Below are 13,597 nucleotides of genomic sequence, written 5' to 3' on the forward strand. Positions count from 1 at the left end.
CTGGGTGTCCAGCCTGCAGATGGCAGATCACGGGACTTTGCAGCCTTCCTAATCCCCTGAGCCTATCCCTGTAAAAAGTCTCTTTCTATACATCTCTCTCTATTCTGTTGGTTCTATTTCTCTGGAGAGCCCTGGCTAATGCAGCCCCTAATTTGTTTGGTGCCTGGAGCAAGAGGACAAATGGGGACCCACACCCCACGTGTCTGCTCCTTTAAAAGTTAGAAATCAAGCTAACGAAGTGTTCACTAAAATACATCCTCTTCTCCTACTGAAAGCCCGCTCAGCCTTAGAGTTCCACGCTGGCCGTGGTGGTCCAGGAGGGTGGACACCCCAGCCCACGGTCCAAGTGCTGTCCATCCCCTACCTCCACCCCAGAGCTGCCCCTTTGTGGGTCCTTGGGCTGGGGGTATCTCTAGCAGCAGCTCGCTTGGAGCAGGGCGCACAGGAAGAAAGGCTCACGTAGACCCTGAGAGCAGGCCTGGGCTGTGTGGGAAGCAACATCCAGTGGGGGTGGCGGTGTGGATATTTGGAGCACGGTGTGGAGGCAAGGCTCCTGGTGGGCACATCCCCGTGGCCCCCGAGAGGGTCTGAGGGGGACACTCTGAAGCGTGGGGCCCAGGGCAGGGGCCCCTCCTGACCAGGTCCAAGGGCCGTCCAGACCATGCACCTGCAGAGATTGAGTTATCGACAGTATCAGGTGAGACCAGCCCAACGGAGATTTCTGCCCTGGGTGAATAAACAAAAATAGTATTTATAGGACAGTCATTCTGGGGAGAGGAGGGACCAGAAACCAGAGCCCGTGAACTCCAGCCTTCAATCACGCATTAGGGCATTTGCCAGTCGGTATTCTCTGGTCTTTTCCCGACTCCCCCCGTGTTCTGATCTCACGTCGGCCAAGGTGCCGACCTAACTCAGACCGAGTGTGAATAACTCTTTCCAGCATTAAGAGTTTCCGTCTCAGCGGAAGTGCTAATCAGGATCCTCAAGAGATCCTTGGGCTTCGAGATGCCCGGGAAACACAGACTGTTGTCAACCTCACGTGCCCAGCACAGGGTATCCTTGGAGGCTCGAGAGGCCGCTGTCATCAGGGACCCCTGCAGCGAAATGGCTTGTGATCCTCATCAGCTCTGTAGCATCACCTGGGGTCTCTTCTCTCTCCTTTTTCTCACACTCTCAGAGGACATGCACAGAATAGCGTACAAGTCCCCCAAAGTCCTCGGGCCCCTCTGATAACTGCCTCTGAGGATTGACACAATTTTAATATGCAGACGGATGGGGTGAAGCAATCACTGGGATAACCCCCGTGAATATGGAATAATAAAATAGATACGTTGCTTTGGAATTAATGATATTTCATCTGCCTTCATGATTTAGTTTTGTTTTTTTCATGATTTACTTTTTTTTTTTTTTTTTTTTTTTGCGGTATGTGGGCCTCTCACTGTTGTGGCCTCTCCCGTTGCGGAGCACAGGCTCCGGACGCGCAGGCCTAGCGGCCATGGCTCACGGGCTTAGTTGCTCCGCGGCATGTGGGATCTTCCCGGACCAGGGCACGAACCCGTGTCTCCTGCATTGGCAGGCGGATTTTCAACCACTGCGCCACCAGGGAAGCCCCCATGATTTAGTTTTGAATAATATAATCAAATTAGCTGACATTCCTTGAGCAAACGCAAGTTATATGTAGGTGATTGGGAAAGAGCCAATCATTTGATGGAAAAAGCCAACCTGGGGTTCTCTTTTTTTTTTTTTTTTTTCTTTCTGTGTAAAGAATAGTCATCTAGAAGTTGCTTTTTCACTCATGGATAGTTGAATATTAATCATACACTGAAGAGTTTATGTTCTCTGGATAGTTTGGGGTATGTTTTAAGACCGAGAAATAGTAAGAGATGTTCATTTTCCTTTTTCAAAACAAAAAAACCTCTAAGACCGTAGAACAATTCGCTTTGTTATTTACTTTTTACTGAAAATAGTGTTGCTATTACCTTTATTAGGGTTGATAACATCTATTTATTTATTATTGAAGTATAATTGACCTGCAACACTATGTTAGTTCTAGATGTACAACATAATGATTTGATATTTCTTTACATTACAAAATGATCACCAGGATAAGTCTAGTTACCATCTGTCACCGTGCACAGCTATTACAATTTCAGCTGTATTCTCCATGCTGTACATTTCATCCCGGAGGACTCATTTATTTTGTAAGTGGAAGTTCGTACCCCTTAATCACCCTCACCTATTTCTAGAGTTGATACATTTTAGAACAAAATTAATAAAGTAAACCTGCTGAGATACATTTTATTAACATGGCAGAGTCAAATGCCAAAGTTATTTTACATAAAGAAATAAGAGCTGCTGAGCATTAAAAACCTGACAGTTCTATGCTGCATGACTAGAGAGGCCAAGAATTAAGTCTTTGATTATTTGGGGTCCACCAAGTTAAAATGGAGTCATTTTGCTTTGGAAAATGAAGCAGCGATGTGACTTGAAATGCACAGATGGCCCCCTCTAGTGGTCAAAAGGGGGAGGGTCAGGAGCTGGGATACAGGTTCCTTGTGATTATCCATCTGGGTCCTCAATTTCCATGCAGCTTTCTAAACATTTTTACCCCTGGGAGGGGAGACCCCAAAACCGCCATCCCCCACTTGTTCTCTGAATTACTTTAAAAAAAAGATAGCAACCACTATTAATGTCATATAACTTCATGGTCCCAAGTTTTAACCCATTCTCTCTCTGACTTATGCCTTTCTTATCTAATTTAAATGTTGAACCTTATGCCCCAAATCCATTTACTTTGTTTCATATTTTTAGTTAATTCTTTCTAAGTTCTGTTAATTATATCTAGGCTCGTCCTTCAGTGATCACTGATTTAAAAGATTGAAAGATACAATTAATAATGCTAAGAAGACTGTGTGTGCGTGTGTGCATGCGTTTACAAGAGGTAGTATTCTATAAAAAATAGAAGCATTAAAAAAAATAGAAGCATTATGTGATTTCATCAGGCAATTTCTCTGAGATAATATAAAATGAAAATTGATAGTCTAGCATATACATCATTGAGTTACAAACCATTACTTCACTTGTGCTGTGGCTTGAAAAAGTGGGTTTCCTTCCAGGGCCTCAGATCATTGCATGTAAATCGTACCACAAATGACAATGTTTTTAAAAAACACTTAAACGACTGCTTGGTGAAGCATGCCAAGAATCATCTCTGATAAGACAGCCTATTGATAAAGCAATTCTTTTGGCTCTAAAAATCCCAAACGTGTGTCAGCAGATTAACATTATCTTCCCTTTTCATTTTCCTGTAGGACTCATCAGTAACCATTATTTGACCAAAGAAAGTTCTGCTAAAAATATAAGAGTGCTAAAAAGTTGGTTAGATGGCGCAGCAGCCCAGGAGGGAAGATTTTAGTTTGGAGAACAGAAAAGCTTCTGAGGTTACGGGTGGTTAAAAAATATTCCTTCTTTGCCTCCTTTTCTCCCCCTCCAGTCAACAATAGATGGAACTCATAAACCACCTTTATAGTTTAGAAGCTGATATCTCTGTCTTAATATACTTATCATTGTCATGGTCATAGTAATTCAAAGGGAAAAAGATATTCCATCTTCATTTTATGCATGGGACACTGGAAAGAATGTTCAGTGACTTGCAAAAGTGAGGGGGCAAAGCTAAGCAAGAAACCAGGTCTCCTGCAATTACCATACTATCTAGCAATCCCACTTCTGGGTACATACCCAGAAGATTTGAAAGGAGGGACGCCAACAGATGTGTGTACACCCATGTTCATAGCAGCATCATTCATAATAGCCAAAGGGTGGAAACAACCCAAGTGACCACTGATGGATGAACAAATAAGCAAAATGGAGTTCATCCACACAATGGGCTACTAGCTTTAAAAAGGAAGGCAATTCTGATGCATGCTTCAACACGCTTGAACTTTGAGGACGTTATGCTGAGTATCGTACAAATATTGTGTGATTGCACTTATGTGAGATACCTAAAGTAGTCAAATTCATAGACAGAATGTAGAAGGGTGGGTGCCAGGGGCTGGGGAAGGAGGAATGGGGGGTTAGCGTTTAATGGGGACAAAGTTTGTTTTGGGGAAGATGAAAAAGTTCTGGAGACGGTTGGTGGTTGTACAATAGTGTGAATGTACTTAATGCCACCGAGCCATACACTTAAAAGTGGCTAAAATGGCAAACATGATGTATATTTAAACACAGTGAAAAAAAAGCAACCAAAAAAAGGAAAGGCATCTTGGAGGAATATTTAGAATGCCGAGTCAGAAAAAAACAAAACGAAAACCCATCACGGTGGGAGTGGATTTTGAAGGCACTTTTCCTGGCTTTGATCCTGGTCCCCTATTTCCTAGCTTCGTGATTTTAAGCAAGTTACTTGACCTCTTTGTGCCTCGGATTCCTCATCTGTAAGATGGGAATAGGATCTGTACCTGTTGCATATGGCTCTTGTAAAGCCGAAGGGAGATGAATACAGGGCCTTGCAGAGATGGAGCATTCAGTACGTATTGGCTGTCATTACTACTATTAGAGAGTTTAACCTGGCCAAGGACTTGCTTCTGGTAAATAGCAACACCTCCTGCAAAAGGCATGTCAGCCAGTCTTTTCCACCATCTGGGTGCACACATCACACATCATGTTGTTTGTTGGATTGAATTGAAAGCAAAGTGCTACCATCTTTGGAGGGAAATCATTGCAGCTTAAGGATAATCCGAAAACGCATTGAAGAAATTTAAAGGTGTTACAACATTGCCAATATTCGACTCTTCCTATAAATGAAATTGAGGATGGATATATATGATTTTCAAATAAAATAAAAGTACACTCAAAGCAAACACCTCCACCAGGTATCCTGAATCTCAAACCGCTGGTCTATCAGTTAGGGAGTTACCTCCTTCACCTGGACAGCTCGTTGGGCCACCAGGCAGCTCAAGCAGGTGAACTTGCCTTGAGTGAAAGGCACTTACTTGCTAAGGGCTGGAAATACAGAGGATGATATTAAACATGCTCCTTACTACGTTTGTTTAGCCTAGTTGGAGAGAAAGACTTCCAAACAAATAATTATAGCACGGGGTCCTAGAACACCTACAGAAGAAGTAGGATCGAGGTACAGCGTTAGTGCAGAGGTAAGCATGAATAACCTTATCTAGGGCTGTGGATCCAGGAGAGGCTTCCTACAGGAGGGCTTTAAGGGATGCATAGGAGTTTGACGGGTACAATGAGAAAGCATACTCCAAGCAGAGGAGATGAAATACCCCAAAGGTTCTCACAGTTCATCATCCTTCAGAATTACCTGGGGGACTCGTGAAAAGAGATCACCGAGCCCCACCCCGATTTTCTTATCCCGTGGGTGTGGGGGTGGCACCTGAGAATTTTTGTCTCTATCAAGTTCCCAGGCGATGCTGATGCCGGGACCACGGGGACCTGCTGACCACACTTTGAGAGCTGCTGATTTACATGACGACCTGGAGCATGAAGTTACGACGTGCGTTCGGGAAACTGTAAGTAAGACGTTATTGCTGGAAGTTGAAGCATCTGGGTGATATATTTAGAGAGCTTGGGAGCAGCCTGTAAGTGCCAGGGAGGTGTGTGCCAGGGAACTAAAGAAACACACAGTTGTGTATTCTGGCCGCAGCAGACACACTATGCTATAGTATTCGATCATGGCAACAACTCAGGAAGCAGGTGTCACCATGTGCCCATTTTACAGACGAGGTCACTGAGGGGCACAAGGTTAACTGGAGAGAGAGATGTAGGAGACAGGAGACCCTGGACTTGGTGGCTGATGGGATGTGGCGAGCGGCATCTCGGTCTCGACTTTGGAGGTAGATACCGGGGAATGACAGTGACCAAGACAGAAAGCCAGGGGGGGGCATGTTTGCAAATATTCTGCCTAGAATTATGGGACCAGGTAAAGTCCCTCCTTCTCACAGGCACCTGTCCTCTCCCTCTGCATTACCTGCTTCCTTGTTAACTTTGTCTTTTATCTTACCATTCACTCATTCTCCTTACACTTCCCTTCTGATGAGATGCTCATCACCAGATTACACATTATTAACAGATTTTCTTCATCCTCATCACGGACTTAATTTTTAAAAGGAAAAATATAACAATGCGAGCAGACAAGGGAAAGGGGACAGAACTTTCACTCACTGTTGGAGTTCAAGCTCCTTGAGAGAGCGTGTCTCCATTTTACTGTGAAACACTTCGAAGAAGGAAAATGGAATAATTGACACCCATACATCCATCGCATGGATATAACAATTATTAACATTTTGCAATTTTAGCTTCATTTTTTTAAACCCGGAGTATTTTAAAGTGTGATTCAGACATTACGACACTTCGCTCTAAATACTTGAATATGCATCTCTGAAAATAAGGACATTTTCCTATTAACCACAGCAGCACCATCATACATGAAGATGAACAGTATTTATTCAGTCATCTACTGCTCAGTCTGTATTCAAATATCCCCCAATATCTTTCCACCCCAGATTTTATCATATTTTTTTTCAAACCATCAGACAAGTGGAAAGCATTCTACAGTGAACATCTATATACATATCCACCACCACCAGTCCTGCAATTAACGTTTTGCTGTTTGCTTTATCATGTACCTATCCATCTAGCCATCTTTCTGTTCCGTCCGTTAATCCACCTTAGTTTTTCAGTGTATTTTCAAAGCAAGATGCAGATCTCAGTATTCTTCTCCCCAAACACTTCCGCATGGACATCATTTGTAAGATTTAGCATCTTTTTGTTGTCGTTTTTTTTTCCTTTGGGGGTAAAATTTACATATATAATGATAGGCACCCATTTTAAGTGTAACATTGGATGAGTTGAGACAAATGCATACATCTGTGTAACCCGAACCCCTGTCAAGTTACAGAACATTATCATCACCCCAGAAAGTTCCCCCAGGCCCCAGTCAAGCCCGCCCAACCACAGGCAACCCCTGTTCCAATTTTGCCTACCATCGCCTCTTCCGGAGCTTCAGTTCAAGAGAGTGCACTCTGGTGTGAGCAGCACGATGTTTAATGCTCACCCACGTTGTGGGTGTGTCTCAGTAGTTTCCTCCTTATTGCCGCGGATCATCCCGTTGTGTGGATATACCACCGGTACGCGTTGGTGGACCCTTGGGCTCGCTCTTTTTTCCGTCGCTAATGAATACAGCTGCAAGGAACGTTTGCGTACGAGGTCTTTGTTGTTGCTGATTCTCCCAAGTGCCTCTTCCTACTGGTCTGTTTTATTTTATTTATTTATTTTTTTGATGTGGATGATTTTTAAAGTCTTTATTGAATTTGTTACAATATTGCTCCTGCTTTATGTTTTGGTTTTTTTTGGCCCCGAGGCATATGTGATCTTAGCTCCCCCACCAGGGGTGGAACCTGCATCCCCTGCATTGGAAGGCGAAGTCTTAACCACTGGAGCGCCAGGGTTTGTTTTAGCCTGGTTTGTTTTAGCCACGATCCAATCAAGGTCCCCACGTCGCAATTAGTTGGTGGGCTTCTCAAGCGGGAGGGATCACATTCCCCGATGGAGCCACAGTTCCTGTTACCTGGCTGGCGTGAGGAGGAGCTAAATTCTCCGAGTGAGCTACTGAGCCACTTGCGTTGACCTTGGGTTCCTCACGGGAGTGGTTTCTTTGCGCCCCTGCCTCTGGTCGGGAGGAAGAAAAGCCCCAGGTGGGAAGTGTCAGAGCTCCGTAATTGAAACTCTTTTCTGTGACGGACTGTCATCCTGTGGCCACGAGAGGGCGCCTGCGCGCTTTGAATGGTTTAAATTCGTCGGGCCCGGCAAGCAGGGATAAAATGTCCTTCTCGAAAACAAATCTTTTCAGACTTTTCCGGCCGCGTTTTCTGTCCTGCTGAATGCAATGGTGACGTTCGTTCAGTTGCTCAGTGAGCATTTACTGAATAGCCACCACGTCCGGTTCATCGGGCTGCGCGCTGTGGGTGGCGAAGAAATGAAACGTTTTCCCGGCTGGTGATTCTCCCGCGCCCACAGGGAAGGTAAGGCAGCCACAGCACATCTCAGCGCGGGCTTGATCGAGGTCAGAGGAGTCGAGCTCAGACATGCAGGTGGGTGTGAGCTGGCACTGGGGACGTTCCGGGATGTCATGATGTCAAGAGCAAAGATGGAAAGGCCGGAAGGTTCTGGAACATAGCATGTGTTTAGGAAGGCTGGAAGGGATTAGGTGGCCCAGAGCTAGGAAGTCTGGAACGTATCCACTATTCTGAATGCCACGGGGGAGTTTTCAGTGGGGCAGTGACTGGTGGTGTTGGTGGATTGGAGAGGGGAGGGAGCAGAGCGGGGGAGTCGGGGAGAACAGTTGGTCCAGTTGGAAGTGATGGGACTTATGTTGGAATGACATGGGGAGAATGGCTGAGGATCCCCTCTGAATTCCGTAGGCGTGAACAAGACCACCTGGCAGAGTAGAGAAAGAAGGCGTGTTCTGGAATGCTCTCGGAGCACTCTTACTTTGAATATTGGTTTTTAAATATATGGGTTTTTAATATATTGCATTATATTAATAATACTCTTTCACTGGTGAGATGTTTTGCCTGTTTAAAAAAAAAAAGTTATTCTGGGGAGTTCCCTGGTAGCCTAGTGGTTAGGATTCCAGGCTTTCACTGCTGTGGCCCTGGGTTCAATCCCTCGTCAGGGAACTGAGATCCCGCAAGCCGTGTGGCACAGCCAAAAAAAAGTTATTCTGACACTTGTGAAAATAGTACAGAAGACTTTATTTAGGACTGTAGGTGTCAAGACTGTCTCAGTGAAGGAGAGGCCAGCCTCAACTCTGAGTACAGCAAAGACAGCTGGGGATTTATAGTCAATGACGGGGCGGGTGGTTGGATAGAAGAGGATACATCAAGGGCAGGGATTCTTGCTGAAGGCAGGACAAGGCGATCAGATATCAAGGGTAAGAGATCCTTTCTAAAGGGACTTAGGATCCTTGCTGCAGCCAGACCAGCAGACAGAAGACAGGGCCCATGGGTGAGGCCTGGGGAGAAGGGGTACCAGAGGAGCCGGACTCAGGTTTAGAAAAGGAGAGGCTCCATGTCCTGCCTCAGGCGCTACCCAGATCCACTCTAAAGACAAATTTCAATATGTGAAGTGGGAAGTATTTCTCAAGTGGAAAGTCTGTGTTTTTTAAAAGTGGGAGGTATTTGTATTATTTAAATAGGAGCATGATAGTGGTGAAATGAAGAAATACATGCATTTTAAGCAAGATGAAACCTGAAATCATTTTCATACAAATAGAAATCCTTCTTGACATTATAAGTCATGGGAGAAGTCTGTTCGATTTACAAAAATAAATGAAACGGCAGATAAAGAAAGGATTTAAGTGATCTTTTGTTCATACTTTTGAAAGAGATGGTATTAGTGAGTGAAAATAGATGTATTAAATAAAATGAAAATATAATATGCTTTTGGTCCATTGAAGTAAGGTGGTATCTTTGGTCATGACTAGATCCCCAGTTAATAGGCTGCTTTGTACACACATATACCGATTTACATAAATATTGATCTTTCCCCCAACACACCTTACTAAGTTTAAGGTACAAATGTTTCCCTGACGATGTATATCTTTCTCCCCCATTCTCCCTTAGACTCCCTCTTTTTGTCACCAAGGGGCAATTAAGTGCGTGGGTTCTGGCTTCGAATCAAGAACTGTCTCACACCGGCCATGTGGCTTTAGTTTGCCCTACTGTGTAATGGGGGTAATAATACCGCAGCCTCTGGCACAGTTCCTGGCATCCACCCAGGCACGGTCCATGTTTCCGGTTGAGACAGTCTTTGACCCAAGTTTGGTGTAAGATGGAAGTCCAGCCAATTCACTCTGCTTTGTGAATTAAAAGAGAAATCACTTTTCCAACTTGCCCATGAAGTTTGATGCATCCCTAAACTTCTCGTATTAAGAAGTTAAGGCTGAGTTAGCAGCACGCCCTTGAGCCAAGAAAATTCAAAAGACCCTGTTTAATGCTTCTTTTTTATGGGATCGCCCAACTTAAAAAATCCATTTCTCCCTTATATATAAGCCCATGATGTTAAAAATGGAACGCGGTGTATATACCTAGGAAACACGTTCCGTCTTCAACACAGCACTTGCAGAGATAGAATTAACTCGGAGAGTGGCTGGGAAATTGGCCCCGGAGCCCACAGTCGGAAGCGATCAGCTATGGTTCATTTCTCTGTGCTGCCCACTCAGCAGCCCTGGGATTTGGCCCTGGGTGAGTTTGCAGTAGGGTAGAATGGCCTTACCCTTTGTTCGAAAAACATCCTCACCCATGGAACGGTTTATCGGGGGGATTGAAACTCCGAAAGAATCAAAGAGGGAAATGGATGAAACCAAGCAGATTTTTTTTGCTCCTGGTGGGGCAGGAAAAGGAAATAAGAACCAAAAGTTCGTATCATTTTTACCTGGGCAGCCAGTCCTCCGACACTGGGCTCTGTATCACACCCTCAGGGTTCAAGGTCCCAAGCAGGGGTGTCTGTATGGCTGCTGTATTTTCAAATAAGGTCACATTCACAGGTTCACGGTGGGCATGAATTTGTTCGCCCCAGCACAGTACCTAGGCGGTCACAGCTCGGCCACATGCCTCTGCCTGCACCGGGGCGACCAGGGAGCAGAAATATCTGCGTCTCCACCTTTGCTAACACAGGTGGGCCTGTCTCGAAGCAAGACCCACACGACGGGGGCACCCCTGGTAGAAGGGATGCCTGGATGCCTGACAGTCAAAAAGGGAGGGGGCTTTTCCCAACCGCATGACCTCATTGCAATCATGAGATGACACCAGCTCCATCAGTATAAACCTAGAAGTTAGCAATATCTTTAATTCTTAATTGTCTCCTGTTTCTACTTTCATTATCTTTTCAACCATCAATGAATGAATAGAGAGTGAATTTATTAGAATTGATGGATTCAAATTGAAGTGAGTCTTTCCCCATATTAGGGCCCTCAAGGCAACCAGGACATGTTTCTCTTCTACGGTGGGTATCCTAGAGTCGCCTGATTGATAAGAAGTTCTGTCTTTGCCCTCACGGGGGGGGGGGGGGGGGGGGGGCAAAAACTCTTCTTACAGAAACATTTATCTCCATGACAATGAGCACAGGAGAGGGCCCTGAGTATCGGCTCTCAGGCATTTCTTCTTCCCAGGCCTGCAGATTTGCAGGGGGTTCCTGCGTCCCTGAGTATGACCATCAGAGCTGCCAAGAGACCAGCTCCCCTTCCTTAGCACGTCCTGCGTTCCCAAAGAGCAGAGAGCATCTAAGTCAAGGACAAGTCAGGGGCTGCCCTCTACGCCCCTCCCTGGCCTCTGCCTGGCACACTGTGCGGCCGTTCCGAAGAGTAATACCTGCGAGGGATACGGGCACCGGGCTGGCTGAAAACACATTCATGCCCCTACCTAATCGCCGCGAATCGCATACAAGGTCCTCGGCGTGACTGAGGGAAAAGGCTCTCGGAAAACCAGCACTGCAGTCACCTCTATCAGAGCTTGTAGCCAGGCTCCCAAGCGATCCAGGAGGCCGCCCAGATGCCTCTCGCAAAGGCCACCCCCAGCTTCGCCGTTTCTATTACTGGCCACTGTCGTCCTGAAATGCCACGGGCCTGAGGGCCAGCCAAAAGGCTTCATTTTCAAGTGTGTGCGGTGTTTGGTTTTTTGCATCGTTAAGTTGAAGAATGCAACAAGACAAAAAGATAAGAAGCTGCCAAGCATGTTGTGTTACTGGAGGCCAAGTTTTCTCAGCCTCGGCACCACTGGCATTTGGGCTGCGTCATTCTTTGCTGTGGGGCCATCCTGGGCCCTTACAGGATGTGGAGCAGCACCCCTGGCCTCCGCCCCTGAGAGGCCCGGAGCATCCTCCCAGCTGTGACAATACAAAAAAATGTCTCCAGACGTTGTCCCACGTCCCCTGGGGGGAAGGAGGGGGCACAAAATGTCCCTGGTTGAGAAGCACTGCTCTGGGCCTAAAAATAGGAGCGGGGCAGAGGGTATGTGTGCACGAGGCATTTGGAAGAGCTTCTGTGCTCGTTTGCACAGGTCCTGATTTCTCTCCGTCTCTGCTGCCCGCTCTTCATCAAGGGACAAGACGGGCAGATCAAGTACATTAACCAAGTCACTGTGGACAACAGCCCTGCCCCAGACATAAAGGAGCCAGACTTTCTAGAGCACAAGAGAAGGAAAAAGAGCAGCTCTCCATATTCCTTAATTCATATTTTTATTGTGGATGCTTCAGTTCCTGCATGAAACTGAAATACTAGGAGAAGAGCAGGATTCAGGCAGCATTGGGAGTCAGGCCCAGTGACAAGTTCTCTGAAAAGATAAATGAACAAACGAGACAAAAATCTGCTCTCGGGGCTGGGGGCAGGGGACTTGTCCTCCAGCATAGGTGAGCACGGTGTTCCGTACGATCTGATAAAATTACTGTACAGCCGCTGCTATCAAACTATTAAACTCTCCTCCCAAGGTTTTACATCTGTGTGTTCTATTATCTCTTTTCCTTGGCTTCACATTCTACGTTTGCAAAGAGCAGAGAGCGCCTGAGTCAAGCACACAGTCCTGTGCCTCTCAAGCACCCGGGGAGTGACCTGGGGCTCCTTGGTCCTGGGAGCACCACACCTGAAGAGTCCCCGTAACCTCCGGAACCGGAAGTTGTATCTGGGCTTCACTTGGAGGCCGAGTGCGCGGCGCGACCTTTCCCACACCCTTCTGGAAAGAATCACGCGTTGGGGGATTTTTCAACACGTGGGCGAAGTAAATAATTGTGGAGCCAGATTGGAGGCAGTTTTGCAAAGTAGGGCTTTCTCCCCTTTTAGGATCTGAGGGATCTTGTCTCCTGGTGGCTCCTTTACTCCAGGACCCAGAGAAGGACAAGATCGGCATGTAGTTAAGTTAGGCACGGACCTTTGTGAGTTTATGTCGTAAAAACGGAAGCGATAGGGTTTTGATACTGCAACTCCAGTGTTTAACAAGGGAATGCAAAGAGCTGGCCCTGCAGCTCGTGGGGGTCTAAGGAATAATCAGCAGCTGCTGGACACGACTCAGGCAGCAGGAGGGGGAGGGCTGCCCCCGGGCCGTGTGCCGGGGGCTGTCTGTTTCCTAGGGTGTCGCGCGCACGCACGCACACGCATGCATGCACGCACGACCGCTGTGGAGGCGTGCGCTCGGACCTGCTTTCCAGAAAGATCTTGCTCCACTGCAGCCTCCAGCTGTTACGTGTGCATCTAGGCTCCATCTTTGCTTTTGAGCAGAGGCAGCCTGCCAGGCAGTGCCTCAGCGTGGCAGGGACCCAGCGCTGGCCATTTCTGCCCCACGCAGGACCTCCCTAATAGGCAGTCTTTGCTCTGGAGCCCCGGTGGGTTGGCCGAGACCCTCAGATCTGCCCAGCCTGGTCCTGCTTCCTCTCCCCTTTGTCTGTCACAGGTGTCACCCCCTCTTGCGATCCTAACTCAGCATCCACTTCCGGGAGGACCCAATCGACACTGCTCGTGTGGTTTCCTCCTGGGGATGCGTGATTAAAAATATTCGGAGCTCCTGCTGGAGAGGGCGCTGTGGAACAGTTTTGAGGG

General features: G+C 46.7%; 1 protein-coding gene across 1 annotated transcript in view; it reads left to right on the forward strand.

Annotated features, from left to right (window-relative positions):
* Positions 1-13,597, forward strand: part of RFLNA (refilin A) — a 228,940-nt gene that overhangs the window by 40,459 nt on the left and 174,884 nt on the right. The window contains exon 2 of the mRNA XM_067015142.1: positions 5,411-5,522. Coding sequence (XP_066871243.1) covers positions 5,421-5,522 — 102 coding nt within the window. The 5' untranslated portion in view covers positions 5,411-5,420. The remainder of the gene's footprint in view (positions 1-5,410; positions 5,523-13,597) is intronic.

Source organism: Kogia breviceps, chromosome 15, assembly GCF_026419965.1.
Source record: "Kogia breviceps isolate mKogBre1 chromosome 15, mKogBre1 haplotype 1, whole genome shotgun sequence".
Taxonomy (NCBI): Eukaryota; Metazoa; Chordata; class Mammalia; order Artiodactyla; family Physeteridae; genus Kogia; species Kogia breviceps.